This window comes from Cucurbita pepo, chromosome 6, assembly GCF_057944985.1.
Source record: "Cucurbita pepo subsp. pepo isolate OVF chromosome 6, ASM5794498v1, whole genome shotgun sequence".
NCBI lineage: Eukaryota > Viridiplantae > Streptophyta > Magnoliopsida > Cucurbitales > Cucurbitaceae > Cucurbita > Cucurbita pepo.
The window spans coordinates 4921348-4942737 of NC_141803.1; the positions used below are offsets into that span (position 1 = coordinate 4921348).

A 21390-nucleotide genomic window follows, 5' to 3' on the forward strand; every position below is an offset into this window, starting at 1 on the left:
TAAACTAACGGTGAACGTAACGGATCAAAATGAATAATGAATTAAAACTAAATATTAAAACACGTAAATCCTTTATTAAATGATTATCGAAGACTAAAAAGAACCTAGGAAGTAGGGGTTGACATTTTATATAGTTAAATTCATTTTTAAATTAAAAAATATAATAATAATAATAATAATAATAATAATAATTGCAGTCCTCTTTTTAAGATAGCCAATGAATATATTTATTTAATTGGTTCATAGAATTAAGACAAAAAAAAGTACAATTAAATTCATTGACTTTTTAAAAAGACATTTTTTAAATTAATTTATTTTTTTGGAAAAGTAAAAAAAATAGGAAATTTTCATTCAAAGTCAACCCAGCCACGTTATTTATTTATTATTATTAAACTAACGTAAGAAAGATGAATAATTAAATAACTCATTTATATTACGTGGAATTTCAATTTATATTTTCATTTAATGTTGATTATTATCATTATTAGCATAATAAGAGATTAAAATTCAACCATTAAAATGATAATTAATATCTTATCTATTGAAATATATTCTTATTTTATTTCGCTCTATTATATATATATATATATATATATATATATATATATATATATATATATTACTTATTTTAAAACAACTCAATAATGATTGTGAGATCTTATATTGGTTGGAGAAGGAACGAAACATTTATTACGTGAAAAACTTTACAGAAGCATTTTTTAAAACCTTGAAAAAAAACTCAAAAAGAAAACTGCAAATAGGATAATATATATATTAGCGGTGGGATGTATACGATTACAAATAGTATACGAGCCAGACACTCAACAGTGTGCCAACGTCCTCGCTGGACTCCCAAGGAAGTAGATTGTGTAACAGTCTAAAGCTTGGGCGGCTAAGAGTTCATATTTAATTACCAGAAACTACGTAAAACACAGTTTTAAAATCTTGAAAGTTGACTACTATATGTACTAGTCTAAACCAACCATGTCTCTTATTAGTGGTTTTAATGTGATTGTGGACTTTTCAATGTCTAATGATATATAAAATATTCGACTTTCGGATATAAATTTCAACTTTCAATTATTCGATTCAATTAAAAGGTAGAATGAAATACGATTTGGAAGATTAAAACGTTGAAGGATGGTTGGAATTGGCTTAAAAACACTTTTTCTTTGATCAAAACCATGAATCTTGAGGCAATGAGATAACAGAAGATGAAGATCATGAGGAACTAAGAGATCAAATTGCATTAATGAAGAACAATTACATTTTTTACCTCCAAATCTCCCAATTTCCGTTTCTAATCCTCCTCTCCCATTGTTCATAATATCAGAATCATCATCATATGAACAGAACAATACAGAATTATCTTCAAATTCCAAGTTCAAAATTTCCAGCTCTTCTTCTTCTTCAACTGTAGCTGAAAAATCCGAGCTCACAGATCCATTTCCATGGCTTCCACCGCCGACGCCATTGTTTCTGATCAAAATCCAATCTCCATCGTCCCCTTCCAAATCCCAATCGCACGACAAATTACCAGCCAAACTTCTAATCCTCTCAGCCGGACAAACCTCCAACGAAGCTTGATGCGTTACCTTCAATGGAGTCTTCGAATCCTCCATTGAATCCCAAAAGCTTTGATCCAAAACACACCTCGGAGAAGAGTTCATAGTTTTCATCCACGAAGATTCAATTTCCGACTCGGAATCAAATCCCTGAAGAAACGGATGCTCAAGAAGCTGTTTCGCAGTCCATCTTTCTTTCGGGACTTTTATCAAACACTTAGCGACAAAGTCCCTCGCCCTCTCCGATAACCACCGTGGAGCCTCTGGCAACTCGCCGGTAAATCCAATCCGATACAACGCCGACACCGGATCCTTTATATCCGCCCACGGATGTTTGCCAGTAGCCATTTCAATGACTGTACATCCAAAAGCCCAAATATCCGCCGGAAACCCCTGTTCTTCACCTCTCGCAACCTCCGGCGCCATAAACGCCGGCGAACCAGAAAAATCCCTAACTCCATTTCCAGAAACTCCATCCACAAATTTCGCACAACCTAGATCGGCGATTTTTAAACCTGCATCACTCATTAACAGATTCCGGCTCTTGATATCGCAATGCGCCAATCCATTACCGTGAAGGTACTCCAATCCTTTCAAAATCTGGCGCGAAAACACTCGGATCGTCGATTCCTCCATCCGGCCGCCGTTGCTCTGAATCGCATCCCACAGCGTCCCCTCCGGCAAATACTCCATGAACAGATTGAACACCGGAAGCTTGAAGGTTTCGGTTTCAATGTCGAAACCTAGGCAGTTGATAAGGTATGGAGAGCTCAATCTGGAGAGAAGAGCGTGTTCCTTCTGCAACAACGCTGATGAAGAGAGGTCGGTGGACTTGACGGCGAAGTGGTGGCCGGAGGAGGCGTCTGTGGCCAAATAGACGGTGGCAGATGAGCCGCGGCCGACGGCCGGGCCTCTCGTCCAGACCATGGCCGATAGAGAAGGAAATGTAGAAGAAATGAATTTGTGGCGAAGGGAAGAAGAGACTGTGAATTTATATATACAATTTTTCAATGGTAACGAAATAGCATCTTCCAATCTTTTAATGCAAATAAATAAATAAACCATCTAAATTATTTTATTTTATTTTATTATCAACTCCGTTAATATATATATATATATATATATATTTTTTGGAAAGTTCGACGATAAAAAATAAACTTTTCAAAATTAGGGTTCACATATTTTCGACAGACCAACTCGAGAAAATAGTTGGATTAGATTGCTTCTTATCTCTTGATCGGGAAAGCCCCTCGAAAGTATCTTTTTTCTGGGATCAGAGCCTCCGATAGCACAGTCGAGACAACGATGGGTTCTCTACTGGACCAACTCGAGAAAATAGTTGGATTAGATTGCTTCTTATCTCTTGATCGGGAAAGCCCCTCGAAAGTATCTTTTTTCTGGGATCAGAGCCTCCGATAGCACAGTCGAGACAACGATGGGTTCTCTACCGAATCAACTCGAGAAAATAGTTGGATTAGATTGCTTCTTATCTCTTGATCGGGAAAGCCCCTCGAAAGTATCTTTTTTCTGGGATCAGAGCCTCCGATAGCACAGTCGAGACAACGATGGGTTCTCTACCCCTACAGGGATAGAGCGACAACCCTTCGATGGTATAGTAGTCTTGATAGCAAAGCCGCAATGAAAGAGATTAGACCCTTTCCTAAACTAGAAGCGGACACTAAGGAACAAGGAAGCCTGGCTGAGCAAAGATGTCATGTATATAATTTTAACTCAATTTGAACATAGCTCTACCGATTAAAACAAATATTATTGATCAAACATCAGACTTTCTACTTTGTTGTATGTTGTTAAACTCTACAAGTAAATAAATAGTCGGAAAAAGAGAGAAAAAATACTTTTTTTTAATGGGTGTTTGTGGGTTGAGTCGGGTCGAGTTGAAATATCTTTTAGACTCAACCCAACTATTTGGGCTGCCAATTTTTTTTTTTTTAACCAAAACAATCTTTATTAAAAACGAACCCGACCAAACTCAATCATATTTGGGTTGGGTTGGGTTGAGTTGATTCCGATCGAACTGAGTCATTTATTTAAATTTTTATTTTTATTTTCAAATATTTAATTAAAATTTACCCCTCAATTTGAATATATATATATATATATATATTTTCATTTTATAATTTACCTTTTTAGGAAAAAATAAATAATAAAATAATAATTATGAAATTAAATAATAATAAGTATATAAAATTATATTATAAACAAACTTTTATTTTTTTAAAAAAATCAACAATAACGTTGTCGAGAATTTATGAATTAATTCAATTTAAATAAATTTATAATCCAATTCAAACGATACAAATTGAATTCTTCCGATCATCGTTCAAAATTGGTTTGGTCCTTAAGTTAAACAAAACTTTTTTTTTTTTTAATTTTAAAATTAACAACGAAAATATATATCAACGGGTTAAGATATTAATTTTTTATAGATGAAAAGTGTAATAGGTTAAGTCTACTGCTCGTATTGGCTCGTTACGTATTGGCGTCAACCTCACGGTTTTGAAATGCATATGCTATGGAGAGCTTTCGACATCTTATATGGAATGCTTCGTTCCTTTTTCTAACTGACGTGGAATCTTACAATCTACCTCCTTGGGGGCTCGACGTCCTCGTTGGCATACTGTCCACTGTATGGCTCTGATACCATCTCACAATCCACTCCTTTAGAGTCAAAATGCGTCTGCTAGAAAGAGGTTTCCACACTATTGTATGGAATGCTCTAGTCCCTCTTTAAGGTCTAAGACCCAGCGTCCTCGTCGGTACACCGTCCAGTGTCTGACTCTAATACCATTTGTAATAGTCCAAGCCCACCGGTAATAGATATTGTCTGTTTTGACTCATTATGTATCGTTGTTAGCCTCACCGTTTTAAACACATATCTATTAGAGATATGGGTTTAGGGTTTAGGGTCACTCATCAAGAACTTTTTTATCAATGCCTCTCTGTCATATATATATATAGTTTTTCAAAGACGATACCGAAAGACACGGGTGTGCCAGTATTGCACTCTGCCACAATTGTACTTTTGCAGCAGTGGGAGAACGATTGTGCAACACTTGTTCTAACCCAGCAAACAAGTCAGCCATATGAAATTCAGATTTTGCGAACAATATCAGTATATTCTCGAGCCTCGAGTCACATGTAAGAAAAATATTTTGAAAAACGTGAGCGATAAGAATATATATATATATATATATATATATATATTTGAAGTTTCGAGTTTAATAGATGAAGTAGACATCAGCTATCACCAAAGTATGATCGAAGTACGCTGCATTAGCAATTAACACCCATATCGATATTCTCGTCCAACCATAAGAACATCATAAATACAATGGCTCGATATATTACCTCGAGATCGACATTGAACTCTTTTTACGTGCCGAAATTTGCATTAAAACACAGATGAACATGAAATCATGCATTGGGTTGGAAGCTACAAAACAAGTGGAACCCCATTTTGCTCCTTTGCCTTTGAAATCACTGACAAAATAAGGCTGTTTCATTGCTGGATAAAGATAAATAAATAAATAAATAAATAAATAAATAAATAAATAAATAAATAAATAAATAAATAATAATAATAATAATAATAATAATAATAAAAGAAATTGTGGTTCTCAAGGCTTTGCAAAAAGTTGGCCTGAGCTCCAACTGTCAAAACGACATAAGTTTAGTTGGTCGGTATCGTTTCATGTTCTAGAAACTAACTATTGTTTTGAGAATCTTATGAAAATGATGTGTTTTTTTTTTATAATTTAATTTTAATTTTAATTTCGAGTTGAACGAGAGGATCGAAGATTTGAACTTTTGATTAGTTAGTCGGAAATATTTGTCTAATTAATATAATTTTGTTCGGGTTGGTTACTTGATGAAATCTATACATATATTAGTGTGAGATCGTTGTAGAAGTGAACGAAACATTTCTTACAAGGGTGTGAAGATTTCTACTGTGAGGCTGACGATGATACGTCATGGGCCGAAGCGGACAATATTTACTAGCGGTGGGATTAGACTGTTACAAATGGTATTAGAGCAAGATGTCGGACAGTGTGTCAGTGAGGACGCTGGCCCCTAAGGGGTGGATCGTGAGATCCCACGTTGGATGGAGAACGGAACAAAACATTCATTATAAAGATGTGGAAATCTCTCCCTAATAGATCCATTTTAAAATAATGAGGTTGACGGAAATTGAAAGAGGAAAAGAGGAATTGTAACCTCCTAGTCTGCTGTAGTCAGCCTCACAGTGTGCCTGACTGGCGAGTCTACCGTCTCCACGGCTTTCCCTTTTGTGTGCTGCTCCTCAAGCCTTCGAGTGCCGATCTTCACTTGGGCCGGCTCCGAGGCTCTACCCTGGCTTTTCATTGGTTCCTCCCAACCTGCTCCTTTTTCTCATATCGCGCACGCATCTTCAAGAGAGGGGCTGAGTACATAGACGAGGCAGCCCCGAGAATGAAAGTCCATTCCCTCATACGTAACGAGTCAAAACAGACAATATTACGTTTTTTAAAGTTGGAATTTTAAATATTCAGACCGTCTGTAACAATCCAAAGTCCACCGCAAGTAGATACTGTCCGCTTTAGCTCGTTACGTATCGTCATCAACCTTATAATTTTAAAACGTGTCTACTAAGGAGAGTTTTCCGCACCCTTATAAGAAATGTTTCGTTCTTCTCTCCAACCAATGTAAGATCTCACCTCGTCAAACCCTAAACCCTAAAAAAGAATCGACACATTGAATTTCGTGTAAATATCGAGAGTCCATACACGAAAGGAAATGGACCATTTTGGTGCATTTGGTTGGAAGTCTTCAAACTCTCAAAAGGAAAGAAAGGAACCATATTTTTTGTATATTTGCTTTTGGAAGCACTGACAAAATAAGGCTGCTATGGTTTTTGATAAAGATGCAAATGAAAAACGGGCAAAACATTGCATTAAAACATCCGTATTCGACGTCTGATAGCTGAAAAATGGACACGTTATACATTTTTTGCTTTGTAAGAGTGAATACTATACCTAGAAATCAATACGGGTTCTTCTAACATCACTTACGTGTATGTCGGGAAAATTCATAGGAGGTCATCTAACATAGAATTGCTTAAAGTAAGACACGCTTAACTAAATAATCTTGAAATTAGTGGAAGTTGATGTCGAATTGGGTTCACAAAAATGTTGGTCCTAGAAACGTCACCATTCAACGTTAGAAAAGATATGTTGGAAGACGAGATGTCGTATGTCGTAAACGCTGACTAGTGTCATGATCATCCTTGTCTAAAACGTGTTGTCTGTCGCTGCATGTTAGATGTATCGGTCGTACTTGTCCAAAGCATGTTGTTCATCGTCGTATACCCATTCTAAACCCATTTTAATTGATTTCACGTGTAGTTAAGTATTTACTATTCATGACATGTATATATGGGAGGAGAGGTGTATGTAGGGATGTACATGGTCGTGGTTGGGAGATTTTTTTTGACCCAACCCAAAAGTTCGAGTTGGTTGGATTGGTAACCCAACCCAACCCATCCGAGATTGGGTTGTGAATTTTTTTTTTTAAGCTTTATTTATACACAATTTATAATTATTTGAATACAATCTCATATAAAATATATTAAAAGTTCACAAACAAACCTAAATTAATCTAGGATTATTGACAAAATAATAATAATACTAATAATAATAATAAATAAATAATAAAAATAATAAAAATAATAATAAATTCAATAAAAAATAATAAGCGAAAATTATAATATATTAACCTAGTTCAACATTGTCATAAAATTAAAGACAAATAAATACCGACATTTAAAAATATTTTAAATGAAATATGCCTATTTCAATAATAATCTTAAAATTTATAATATGTTTTAAAATTATATATATATATATATTTAAAATTTAGAATAGATAATAAAATTTGAAAGTTTTGCCCATGAACTCGAAACCAAACCGATTCAGTTTGGGTTCAGAAACATGAATCCAACCCTACTTGAAATGCTAATCTAACTCAACCCAACCTCGGATTGGGTTGGTCCGAGTTGTCGGGTTGAATGTACACCTCTAGGTGTATAGCTCTTCACCAAAATCACGTCTATGCCCACCAAAACTAAAGTGACTCGAAATGTACATGGAAGATATGACCAGTTTGACATTTACTTTTAGACTATAATATTATTTTATTTCAAACTGTTTCCAACTTATTTTCTCGTTCATGTTTTATAAAATATATTTTTTCTTTTTATTAAAAGTGACTCGAGGCTCGATCCTATGTTAAAACGGTTCACAAATTTTGATTTCTACATGACTGACTTGTTTGGCCATCAAACGGCCGAGTTGAGTCACAAACCTTTCTTTTTATTAAAAGTGACTCGAGGCTCGATCCTATACGTTAAAACGGTTCACAAATTTTGATTTTTACACGACTGACTTGTTTGGCCACTAAACGGCCGAGTTGAGTCACAAACCAGAACGAGTGAACCCATAAACCTCAGTAGTAGTAGTAGTACCCGCTTCCTTATCTTAAACCCCCATTCCTTCTCCGGTAAGCCATGAACCAGCACAGTTTCCCCGCCATGAACGCCCTTTCAAGTTCACCTTCCATCAAATTCCCTCCTTACAAGACCAATCATCTCCTTCTACTACCTCACTCCCGCTCCACGCTTCAATCCATCGCTCTGTCTCGGAAACTAAAATTGAGGATAGTTTGTTCAGCATCCGAACATTCACAACATGCTGAACCAGCGAAGTACCAGCACTCTAAGAAGACGAAAAGCGTCTCGGATGGCGAGAAAGGGGTCGATCCTGTTGGATTTCTCACTAAACTCGGCATTTCTCACAAGCAATTTGCTCATTTCCTCCGCGAAAGGTAGTTTTCTTGGTTTTGTTTCGTCTCATGACAAGGAATTTGGAAAATGGAAGCTGAATGAGTGTGGAGTGATCATCCATGGAAATTTTGTCTAGAGAATTGAGGAATGTTTCATTTTATATTAATAATAATATCGTAAACATGGCTATCTTATTTACTTGTAGATATAAATCGTTGAAGGACCTCAAGGATGAAATTTACGATCGTCATGCGAATCTCCAGGACCTGTCTTCTGGGTTAGTTGAGTTTTTCGTTTTCATTTTCATCATTTTCTATTACTTTCTCCTTATTAGTTTAATTTTGTGCTTGGAACTTAAAGCATGTTCTTGGTTTTTTTTGCTAGAACTATGTCTTCTCACATGAATCTAACGCTTTTGATATTTTGGTATAGATTTATGTTTTTAGGTATGCATCGCCATGTGGAACATCGTGTTGATTTTATGGAATGGGCTCCAGGTTTGGATTCCATGCTTCTGCTTTTCTTGCTCTAGATAATATATGATTGTGGAATATATGTAATGAACATCATGTTGTACATGCAAAGCTATTCAGATTATGTGGGTAACCTGAATCTAGATTTCACTTAGCTGGTTGCGTTTCCTATGTTGGAGAATTCTCTTGCTAATCATTTTTTTTTTGTACCATATCAATGTCAGAACATCTGCCCTCTGTTGTGTTCTAGTGAATCTTGGGTGGGAACTTGTAACAGCCCAAACCCACCGCTAGCAGATATTGTCCTCTTTGGGCTTTTCCTTTCGGGCTTCCCCTCAAAGTTTTTAAAACGCGTTTGCTAGGGGGAGGTTTCCACACCCTTATAAAGAATGCTTCGTTCCCTTCTCCAACCGATGTGAAATCTCACAATCCACCCCCCCTTCGGGACCTAGCGTCCTCGTTGACACTCGTTCCTCTCTCCAATCGATGTGGGATCTCACAATCTACCCCCTTCGAGGCTGTTACAGAACTAAAAAAGTTGAGTTTTTTCCTCCTTGGACCTTGACTGAATCATAAAATTCAAGAGAAAAACTTAAAAGTCCACATTTTCCCTTACAAGTGTATTTGATCACCAAGGTGAAGAGTGAAGCCGTTCCCCAGCTTTTATTTTCAGATTCTACTTGGGTGTATTCCAGACTTTTGGAGTTTCCTGATTCCTAGTGCATCCATTGCTTCTATATTTGTTTGTTATGCTGAAGTCTGGTTAAGTTCTTTGTTGGTTGTTAATCTTCATTTTGCTGCATACCTTGCCTTTGTGGAGATCACCGGTTTTTCTTTTTGCTTGAGAAATACTTCGTTGGACAAGTTCCTCTTTCTGCTCTTTTTTATTTCTTCAGCCTAACTTAGTTGATCTTGATCTTCAACTTAAACATTGCTTTTATCTTTTCTCTAGGTTGTGAAAGATCCAAAATAACAAAAAACACCGTTGAGCTTGAAGTTTCAATTTTGAAAGTGCAAACCATCTTTTTGAAGTCTTAGGGAAACCTAATTTCTATTGGTTTTTGCTTTGCTTTACCACTCTTTTCTTTTTGTAGGTGCTCGCTATTGTGCAGTAATTGGTGACTTCAATGATTGGTCACCCAGAGAAAACGTTGCCAGAGAGGGGCATCTTGGCCATGATGATTATGGTTACTGGTTCATCATCCTCGAAGATAAGTTGAAGGAAGGAGAGAAACCAGAGGAACTCTATTTTCAACAGTATAATTACGTGGATGATTATGATAAAGGTGACAGTGGGATCAGCATTGACGAGATCTTCAAAAGAGCGAATGATGAATATTGGGAACCTGGAGAGGACAGGTTCATCAAAAACCGTTTCGAAGTTCCAGCTAAGCTCTATGAAGAATTATTTGGCCCCAATGGTCCTCAAACATTAGAAGAGCTTGAAGAAATACCAGATGCAGAAACAAGATACAAGGCATGGAAAGAACAACATAAAGATGATCCATCTAGTGTTTCATATGACGTGATTGATAATGGGAAGGAGTATGATATTTTTAACGTGGTGATTGATCCCGTAACAAGGGAGAAATTTAAGGTTAAGAAACCTCCTATACCTTACTGGTTAGAAACACGTAAGGGAAGGAAAGCTTGGTTAAAAAAGTATAATCCCACTATTCCACATGGAAGCAAATACAGGGTATATTTCAACACTCCTGATGGGCCATTGGAAAGAATTCCTGCTTGGGCTACTTATGTGCAGCCAGGTAATGAAGAACAAATAATTACTAGGATTTATCTGAGATATTTACGTTACTATCAGTGCTATACTATCCTGAGGCAGTTTTTAGAAAGTTCTGATGTTTTTTCCATGATAACTGAAGTTCGGTAATTTTATCTTAACTGGTGTATTGGTTAAAAAATTCAGATGCTGAAGGGAAGCAAGGTTTTGCAATCCATTGGGTACCACCACCAGAATATGCATATAAATGGAAAAACACCAGTCCTAATGTACCAAAGGCCTTGAAAATATATGAATGTCATGTGGGAATTAGTGGATCAGAACCGAAAGTTTCTTCTTTCGACTACTTTAGAGAGAAGGTGAGTCTCCTCTGCTTCAACTATATGCACGTGCATTATGATAACCAATATGTTTTTCATTGTAAGAAGCCATACTTTTATGGAGAAAAATGAAAGAATACAAGAGCATTGAAAAAAGGCCCAACAAAAGGAATCTGTCCCTAATACAAAAAAGACGCCAATCCAGAAGAACAACCAAGCTCATAATTACAAAATGCCCCAATGACCGGTAGATGGCGCCTATAAGGAAGTATTGAGCCGGGCTACCTCCCAAAGCTCCTCATATGATCTCTTGGCCTCTCTAAAAATTCTATTGTTCCTCTCAAGCCTAATATCTCACAATACTTAACAAAACTGCAAAGGATCCAGCATGCCACAAAACCTTACTCTTTTCCGCCTTAGAAGGAGAATTCGGGAGCACCTTTTCCATCAACTATCTACCAATATGTTGATGCAATTGATATTTCAAAAAAATTGTGAAGATGATTTAGAAATATTAGATGTTTGAAATACCACAAAAAAATCAAATGCTCATTTAATAAAAAAACATTGGATTCGTGTACCATTAGATATACTAATGCTTCGTTTACATGTGAAACACACAGGAATAAACAAATATTATGTTCGCAGACATAAAAGTTTGTTAAAAACATATGGAAATTTTTTATTAGTGCATTTAAGCCTCTGAAATTGTCTAGATTGTGTGATTATCGTGTAAGGGAATAGCTAATTAAACTACTTGACTTGTGACAGTTGACGATCTTTTGTTGGAAGCAGGAACTTTTGAAGATATCAAATTTTCAGTTTGAAAATAATCAATAATGTTTAAAATGCATTGATTTAAGAGATTATATAATCTCAAATATGTGAGGGTGTGCGTGTGTGTGAGGCTATTCATTCCATGAAAAAATATAATTTGCACAAAAGTCTTGGAGTTCCATTAAGGATTATATTTAATACAGCCTCAGGTTTATATAGCTTGTAGGGTTAACAAATTTGTAACTCAGAATCAGATTAAACATAAGCTCTGCTTGTTAACAATGAGTTATACAAACCTAAGACGCTCCCTTATGTTTGTCATATTTCTTTAATTGTTTTGTAAGTTTTCATATAAAAAGACATTGTCAACAGCAAATCATCGAACATTTTAACTTATACTTCGGCTTTCATTTCATTGTAACATTACATGACGTTGGTTCATTTTCACTTTCAACTACGTTTTATCTCGCAGGTTCTTCCACATGTGAAGGAAGCTGGATATAACGCAATCCAACTGTTTGGAGTGGTTGAACATAAAGATTACTTTACACTTGGCTATAGAGTAAGATAGTTATTCTTGCATCTCTGCTGTTATAGAACAATTTAGGGCTTCTACGTTTTTGAACATTCATATTGGCAACCTTTTGTTTTGGTAAGGTATTGGTCCGTAGAAGTTATTGGGCTTTGGATATGTTTGGATTTTTTTGCCATCGTCTTTGAAGTACGAATAAAGAAATTTTTTTTCCTGCATATGAAGGGCCGAGTGAGTATTATGCTGCTAATATGATAATGCTATGTGAGATGGACAGAAAGGCAAAGAATTAGGTGGTCGTAGAGGAGGGACAAAGAGAGTGATCAAGAGAGAGATGAAAAGGCAGACAAAGAGTGTGCTAGTTTTTTAATTTCTGATCTGTGTGCTCTCTGTGAGATCTTTTGCACATTTAAGTTTGTCCCCATTAATGCCTACATAGTGTACTCTTGTTGACCTTGAGTAGGTGGCTCTACATTGCTGTAGTAAATCATTCCATTATGGTAATTGGCTACTAGTTCGAAATCATGTTTGATTAATCAATGAAGGATTAATCAAACAAAGAAAAGACGATAAAGAAGCTTAAGCTCTAGCAGCTCCCTTTTTATTTTTGTTAAAAAGATGCTTAAATAAATTATGCTTACACAAATTTAGGGGTGAATTGTACTTTAAGATGTCTACAGATCCTGTTTAACTGACTGGTAGACTATGATTGCAAAATTGGTTATTTTTTCTATTTTTTCTGTTGTGAGGGTGGGTTGAGGGGGAGCAACAGGGGATCAGGCTTTAGCATTGTAAATGATTAAGCATCTTTATGCAGGTTACTAACTTCTTTGCTGTCAGCAGTAGATATGGGACCCCTGAGGACTTCAAGCGCTTGGTTGATGAAGCTCATGGTTATAATTCATTATCTATTACATTTCTTTTCGTTTACTCACGTTAAATATTTTGTTGGTTCTATTTTCTCTTCGTCTTGTGTTAAATAAAAGGGTTATCATTTTCTTTGCAATCGAATTTGTAAGTGCTTCTTAGCTTACTAGACAGGCTAGATCACGTCAACAACCAAAGTGTTTTCAGATGCTGGTCAAGAGTCCCCTATAAAGCGAACAATTTCCATATCCCTATGAATGAAATGTCCTATCTGCTGTCGAGAGTTTTATATGATATGGAAGAATTTGCATGTACCCAAAACTGGTGTTTTTGGGCTGCTGGTTAAGAGTCCTATACAATGTGGAAAGATATGGTCTGGTTAAGTTACTGCCTTTATGATTTAGATTGCAGTCTGGTTAAGTTACCGTCTTTGTTTCTTTTCTTTTTTCCTTTTATTATTATGATTATTAATTTTTAAAAAAATTTAGAATGTGAATTTTGCATGAATTCCATTAATTTTTTTTGTTATTTTAATTGAAGAGAAAGTGAAAGCTTACGTACTTTTAGTTTGCACTTTTATTTCTTTTTGGCACAGGCCTTGGACTTCTTGTCTTCTTGGATATTGTTCATTCATATGCTGCTGCTGATGAGATGGTCGGACTATCATCATTTGATGGATCAAATGACTGCTACTTTCATACTGGTATTTTTTGAGCCTTGATTACTCACTTTATTAGCTAGTAGGCCTTAGCCGTCTGTCAGTCTAGATTGCCTCTTGATGCCAACGTTGCTTTTAAGTGGCTGGGCCCGTGTTCTAATTCACGGTTGTTAATGGAAAAAATTATTATTAATATTTTGACTCAATTCTTTTAACTGTATCTTGTTTCTTTTGTGATTGGATTTCTAATCCTCTTCTTTTCAGATTAATAATTTTCTTATTTATATATATTTTTCTTTTCTATTCCACCCCCAAGACCTTGTACAAGGAGGCATTCAAAGATGTTGCAAAATTGAAGTTTGGCATAAAATGTTAGATTATTGATATGTCACTATTTATTTGAAACCTACCATTATCCACCAAATTAATTGTGCTCTACCTCCTACTAGGAGCATTTGCTGCTTCTTCAATTGCGGGCTTCCAACTAGTTTGAATTTGTAGGAAATTGGAAAGTTTACAAGATCCTAAATTCAGCACACATTAGCAACAACAATTTTCTTAATAAAAGCAAAGAAGGAAAGTATAGAAACGATCGTATAGGTTCACCCTGGTGTATTGTTTGCATATTCTTTAGACTATCATAAGGATGAAGTTTAACTTGACATGAAGAATATAAAATACATGCCTTCACAAGAATATCTCTCTGCAAAAATCATTCGAAGGAGCTCTAAAGTTCTTATAAAATGCTCACAACTAGCCTTTCTGACCTTTTCCAACACTCTTATGTTTCCCCAACAAGTATTCAAGAAACATATATGAAAGATGCAATTTATAGGCTTATTATCACACTTGTGCTGCAACGCAAAGCGTTGTTATGCTTTAGAACTCAAGGTCGCAGCCCATAGAACACATCCTGTTCAAGTAGTACTACAAGGTCTTTTCTTATATAAGCTGAGTATAAAACCTTGTGTGGGTCTTTCACCATGATCTGTCAGAGGTGTGAACATCTGTGCTTCTTTTTTGGCATTGTAGTACGAAACCTTGTGGTTACATGCTCTTTTTTTAATCAAGTATATTTCTTCTTGGCTTACCCATTTGTAAAATTCTTTCTGAACTTATTTACTCTTCAAGTTTTTGCTTGAACAGGTAAAAGAGGGCATCACAAATATTGGGGAACAAGGATGTTTAAATACGGGGATCAAGATGTGTTGCATTTTCTTCTCTCAAATCTTAACTGGTAATGTACAAAACAAACCTCAAGGCTATTTTCCTGTTATAATTGAAAGTGATATTCATTCGTTTCCCACTTTTTGGTATTGTTCATCGCCTTTCCTTTTTGTTTACAATATTTTAAAGTGAGTTTTGATCCTCTGTTGCAAGAACATGTTCTTAAATAGAAGCCTATAGGGAACGATGAGAAACCTTTTCCCATTCATACAAGCCACAAAGAATGAACTTTTATTGGTCTTGTTATTATTTTTATTTGTTCAATAAGAAATGAAGTATTCATTCCACGATAGAAGAAAAAAATAAAAGACAACTGAGTTATAAGAAGGGTCTCCATGTAGCTGTCACAATAGTGAGTGAATAATTACAGTCTAGATGGAAAGGACCAAAATTTTATATGCACCTTTTTCTTTATACATCCTTGTACTTATCATGTTGATCAAAATGGGTTACATCTGGCTTGGAGTACAATTGTTTCTCCATGATTGAGGAGATTCTCTTTTCTTTTCCTTTTTGTGAGAAAGGCTGTGTGCTATGGCATACGAGTTTTTTTTTTTTTGCTATTGTTTGGGGTATTTGACTAGAGAGGAATAACAAGACTTTTAGGGAGGTTGAGAGATCCAATGAAGAGGTCTAGGAGGGGGCTTGGTTTAATGCCTCATTGGGGGTTAGTTTCTTTTGTAATTCTGATCTTGGATTGATTTAGTTGGATTGGAGCCCCTTTTTAGTTAGTTTGGGGCTCCCTTCGTTTTTTTGTTTACTATTTTTTTTATTTATTATTATTTTTTTTTTTTGTATTCTCCTTTTCTTTTATTATTTCTCAATGAAAGCTCGGTTTCTTTTATACAGATATATATTGAAATGAAATTTATGTTCAACTTCTGTTTTGTATGCAATAGTTGTTTGACATTATGTTTTCTTTCTATTGTATATGAAGTGCGTGCTTTTGTTTTTTGGTATGGTCATGTTAACTAGTTAGCATGGACCTTCTACATATGTAATTATTAATCCGCATGTAGGTTTACCTTTTAACAGGTGGGTTGTGGAGTATCGTATTGATGGTTTCCGTTTTCATTCACTCTCTTCAATGATCTATACTCACAATGGGTTTGCTTCTTTTACCGGAGACATGGAAGAGTAAGGCATCTACTGGAGCTAGTAATCTTACATACATGCAACTGCTCTGTTATCCTTCTGCATTTCTTTTTAATACAATTTGAAACTAAAACTTTAATTCGGAAAGGAAAGCAATTTTACCGATAACTTGGAAAATAGCTATAGATGGATCTTTATTTGTTTGATTCAAACCATGTTTATTGTCTCATTATCACATATGAACCAGAGATCTTATCTCAATTATCCTTGTTAACTGCTTTTAATAAAAGTTTTTCCAACTGCACGGAAAGTTTGTGTGTATCTTCAGCTTAACGTTAGTATTTTGGTTTCTGATTTATGCTATCCTTGTGGTAATTGAAACCCAACCCTGTTTGTTCACAGGTTCTGCAATCAATATGTAGACAAGGATGCGTTGCTATACCTCATGCTGGCAAATGAGATACTTCATGGTCTTCATCCTAATATAATAACGATTGCTGAAGATGTAAACAATTGCTAATTTATTTGCTTTTTATATAATTTTATCATACCTTACTTGAAAACTCTTTTATTCTACACTTTGTAGTTGAAGTTAGAGGTTGGATTAATACCTTGTTTTGGCTTGGTAAATGGTTAATCGATGGTCTCTTAGCTGATTAACTCTTTAGACTCTTCGTGCTGATCAATTCTTTAGACTCTTGGCTAGGATATTTACTTTTAGGCATTATATACATTCTAGCTTTCTAAAAATTCTTATTTGTCAGGCAACGTATTATCCTGGACTATGTGAACCGACCTCTCAAGGTGGACTGGGTTTTGATTATTATGTGAATCTTTCCGCATCCGAGATGTGGTCGTCTTTCCTTCAGAATGTTCCAGACCATGAATGGAGCATGAATAAGGTTGTTTCTATACTTTGTGAACCTATTTGAATCACTTAGAGGGTTTTCCATTTATTAAAGGGAGAGAATTGCATCATGCAGATTGTTAGCTCATTAATTGACAACAGACACTACGTGAACAATATGCTCCTGTATGCTGAAAACCACAGCCAAGTAATTTTCTTCTCAACCTTTTTAAATTAACGATTATCCATACCTTGATGAATTTTAAGCATGGATTTTTCATGCTTGGTTGCGTATCTTCCTGATCTTTTTCGTTGTTTCTTTATTCTTTTAGTCCATCTCTGGTGGACGTTCGTATGCTGAGATTCTGTTTGGTGATACCAAGGAGCATGGTGCTGGATCAAAGGAAACACTGCTCAGGGGGTGTTCCTTACACAAAGTATGATTCATCTATTGAAGTAAAATTATTCATTTAACATCTTAGACAATAAATGTTCTAGTTTGCATAAAATTCTTGTAGCTTCAGAAACAGTTGCAATTTCACGATTTTACCGGTTTCAAATGTTTAGTTAGCCAATAATTGGGAATTAGAACGTAGATCAAATGATATGTTGACCGAACAACATTTCAACTAATCACTTTCAGTTTTTACATTAACTACATTATAATCTTTTATTACGAAAACTCTCAAAGCCTGTTAAAAAAGAACGTTCTGTCCAAGGTCCATATCGTGTGTCTATCCCCATTTTCAATGTATATTAGCTTACATTCAAATGCATAGGGTCAACTAGATACTGCAGAAAGAGTTCTACGTTCTATTCCTTTCTGTCCTTACATTCAAATGCATAGCATAAGATCTATCTATGTAATTTTTCTTTTGATGGCCATGAATCTGAATCAGATGATTAGATTTATCACATTTACTATGGGCGGACGAGCATATCTGAACTTTATGGGAAATGAGTTTGGGCACCCGAAGGTCAGGTTCTATCTCTTCAATATGCATGAAGATGTATAATATTTGTAATGTTTGTCTCCTGTCAAAATATATGTGTAATATTTGTCTATGAATCAGAGAGTTGAGTTCCCGATGCCAAGCAACAACCTCTCGTTTTCACTTGCTAACCGACAGTGGGATTTTTTAGAAGAGGAAATTCATCGTGATTTGTTCGTCTTTGACAAGGTGTTCAGCTATTTTTCAATATCATAAATATTGGAAACTTTGTTATGCAACTTGAAGTGAAGTAAATGTTCTTGGCATTAAGTCTCACAAATATTTTATCATCCAATCTTAGTTTAATAATTTTCTTTGGTAAAAAATCGTGCAATCAACAAAGAAATTAGTCCTATAACCAACTCCGGAAAGTGACTCTAATTCAAAATAATTAAACTAAAATCATAATTGTAAAAAGGATTCTTGACCGATGCTTAAAAGGAGACATCCTCACCACCTTCCAAACCTCATCACATGATGTTTAACTTAATTTAATAAAAAATGAGTTTCTATTGATCTAATTCAATTGTGCTAATTTACTTTCTTCTTTCTAGGACCTGATGGGATTGGATGAAAATGAAAAACTACGAACAAGAAGTTTACCAAATGTTCACCATGTCAATGAAGCTACCAAAGTAAGATTTATCCTTTTCCTTTCTTTTTTAGTTCATTTTATCTACGGACGCTTACACGTTTGGTTCTTGCTTATCTAACGCACCCTTAAGAATGCAGATAAATGTAATTCTTGGGTGGAACATCTTGATATAGTGTTCAGTGTGAATCAATACATTATTTTTAACCTTTTCAGGTAATATCTTATATTCGAGGTCCCTTCCTCTTCATATGCAACTTCCATCCCACAGATTCTTACGAAAGCTACAGTGTTGGTGTGGAAGAAGCTGGAGAATATCGAGTAAGTACTACTTTGCTACCAAGTTATATTTTTCTGAAACTTCTTAGTATTACTTGGATCTTGTTCGATAACGATTATCTTTCGTCTTAAAATTGTTTTTTCACTTTTATAAAACATTTTTAGAATGTACACAATTTAAACTAATAACTCAAACCATTTTAAAAGTAAGTTATAGTTTTAAAATAGAATAGAAAATAAAGAACCTAAGAATAGCTCAATTGTTAAATCATATTCCCTCGATCTGATAAGAGGTTCTATGAGATCCCACATCGGTTGGGGAGGAGAACGAAACATTCTTTATGAGGGTGTGGAAACCTCTCCCTAGCAGATGCGTTTTAAAAACCTTGAAAAGAAGCCCGAAAGGGAAAGTCCAAAGAGGACAATATCTGCTAGTAGTGGGTTTGGGCTGTTACGGTTGGTATCAGAGCCTGACACCGGGCGGTGTGCTAGCGAGAACGTTGAGCCCCGAAGGGGGGTGGACATCGGGTGGTGTGCCAGCAAGGACACTCGGCCCCGAAGGAGGGTGGATTGTGAGATCCCACATTGGTTGGGGAGGAGAACGAAGCATTCTTTATAAGGGTGTGGAAACTTCTCCCTAGCAAACACGTTTTAAAAACTTAGAGGTGAAGCTCGAAAGGGAAAGTCTAAAAAGGACAATATCTGCTAGCAGTCGGTTTGGGCTGTTACATATTTGAATCTCATGTTGTGTGGCTGGACTTTAATAAACATGTATAGGAAACTCGAAATAAGGTCATTATCAAAGGGGTGTGACCTTTTGCTTATTATCTATAGCACACATGTATACACACCGTCACTCAATGAACTTTATACAAATAGGAAAATTATAGCCTTTAAACAAAAGTCTTCTGAAGTCTGATATTTTAATGTGCACAGATTATATTAAATACCGATGAGACTAAATATGGAGGTCAAGGGATTATAAAGCATGATCAATATCTTCAACGAACAATAAGCCGAAGGTAACGGTTTTCGACTTTCTTGAAGACTTCCTTCGTTCTCCTGTAATTCATTTTGAGATTACTTTTCACCATATATCATCATGTGATCTTCATGTTTCCAGAATTGACGGCCTCCGAAACTGCCTAGAAGTGCCGTTGCCTTGCAGAACAGCACAGGTTCGTTAAATTTGTGGATGTTGTGTTCATGCATTAATCTGGGTTATAATGATAGCGTTCTTGTTTTTCGGATATGGTTTTTTGTTTCTCGTTTCCTCTTTGTCGAAAAAAATAGAAACATGTTTGGAAACCATTTCTTGTTTCTTGTTTTTTGGAATTCTGAATAAAAAAGAATGATTGATTCATCGTGTGATAGACAAGTGAAAAAAAATGAAGTAGATAACTTAAAATATTAGAATAACATGATCTATCAAAGAGCGTATGTTACATATGGCACTCTACTTGACAACACGGAGCACATATAATCACGGTTGAAAGTTCAAGAACATAATTGAAACTTGTTAAAGTTCGGTGACTAATATACACGACCACTAGACTTCATCTATGCTTAAAAATGATGCAAAAGAACTGATATTACACTTGCTTAAGATATTCTGCACACGCTTCGTTAATTTTCGAACTAAATTTATTTTCCATGTATACTCACCCGATCTCTCTCGCTCGCTCGTGCAGGTCTACAAACTAAGTCGAATATTGAGAATATAAGCCGTTTTGAACCCATTGGAAGAAATTAGACAGAAGTTTGCCGAAGTTGCTAATATGTGTCTGCTAGAAAGGCATGCCCAAAAGAGCCTGATTTTCCAGTGGTGAGGTAATTTGTTGAATCAAAGCCTGTTAGAACAGCTGATGTTCAATGTATTTATGAGATGAAATCACTTGATCTTTGCAGGTTTCATTTCCTATTTTCACCACTCATGGAATTTTGACTGTGGCTCTTTTCTAAACAGCCATGGTAGATTTGTATATTAGGTTGATGATGAGTAAGTGTTCACTTTATACTCTATACTTTATTACCCGCCCGTTTATTTCTTACCTAAATTTTAATTTTGTAAGAGAAGCGAAACATTTCTTATAATGGTGTAGAAATTTTCCCTAGTAGACATGTGTTAAAACTAGATGCTGATGATGATACATAACGGGCCAAAACAGACAATATCTAATGATAGCGGTGAATTTGGACTGTTATAAATGATATCAGTGCTAGACATCGACGGTGTGTCAGCGAGGACGCTGGGTGTCACGGTCATGCTCGTCCAAGGCGTGTTGCCCATGGCCGCATGCCCATAACAAGCCAAACCTTTTATGTCTTTTCATGTTCTAGTGTTTTACCCTTGTATTTCTAGGAAGTATGACGTTTCGGAAAAATCATGTCTAGGCCTGCCAGACATGAAATGCCTCATAATGTACTATAGGGGATATGACTAGTTGTCAACTTCTCCCTACCAAATGTTATATATTGTGAGCCGTTGTTGTTACTCTCTTGTTTGTTTATATAACGTCTCTTTCAAAATTTCTCTTTCGAAAATCTCTCTCAGTCCTTGTTTTCTAAAATCTTATTCTTAAACCGA

The 21390-nt window shown here is 35.6% G+C and overlaps 1 protein-coding gene and 1 pseudogene across 3 annotated transcripts; one reads left to right on the forward strand and one right to left on the reverse strand.

Moving 5' to 3' along the window:
- Nucleotides 1-1076: 1076 nt before the first annotated feature.
- On the reverse strand, nucleotides 1077-2544 carry LOC111797415 (mitogen-activated protein kinase kinase kinase 18 pseudogene; annotated as a pseudogene).
- A 5510-nt stretch (nucleotides 2545-8054) lies between these two features.
- EMB2729 (Alpha amylase family protein) lies at nucleotides 8055-20917 on the forward strand. Of its 3 annotated transcripts, none has more exons than XM_023679933.2 (22): nucleotides 8055-8444; nucleotides 8609-8680; nucleotides 8836-8900; nucleotides 9971-10642; nucleotides 10804-10976; nucleotides 12187-12276; nucleotides 13064-13139; nucleotides 13709-13816; nucleotides 14918-15008; nucleotides 16034-16135; nucleotides 16496-16598; nucleotides 16858-16995; nucleotides 17077-17148; nucleotides 17273-17377; nucleotides 17840-17917; nucleotides 18014-18121; nucleotides 18487-18567; nucleotides 18741-18845; nucleotides 19740-19825; nucleotides 19927-19981; nucleotides 20495-20633; nucleotides 20712-20917. In XM_023679933.2, exons 1-21 carry the CDS (start codon nucleotides 8128-8130, stop codon nucleotides 20525-20527), a joined length of 2730 nt encoding a protein of 909 aa, XP_023535701.2. In that variant the 5' UTR covers nucleotides 8055-8127; the 3' UTR covers nucleotides 20528-20633; nucleotides 20712-20917. The 3 variants fall into 3 exon arrangements, with proteins under 3 accessions (XP_023535701.2, XP_023535703.2, XP_086981086.1); XM_023679935.2 differs by having other exon boundaries at nucleotides 20495-20628; XM_087124960.1 differs by lacking the exons at nucleotides 8055-8444; nucleotides 8836-8900 and having other exon boundaries at nucleotides 8622-8680.
- The last annotated feature ends 473 nt before the right edge of the window (nucleotides 20918-21390 follow it).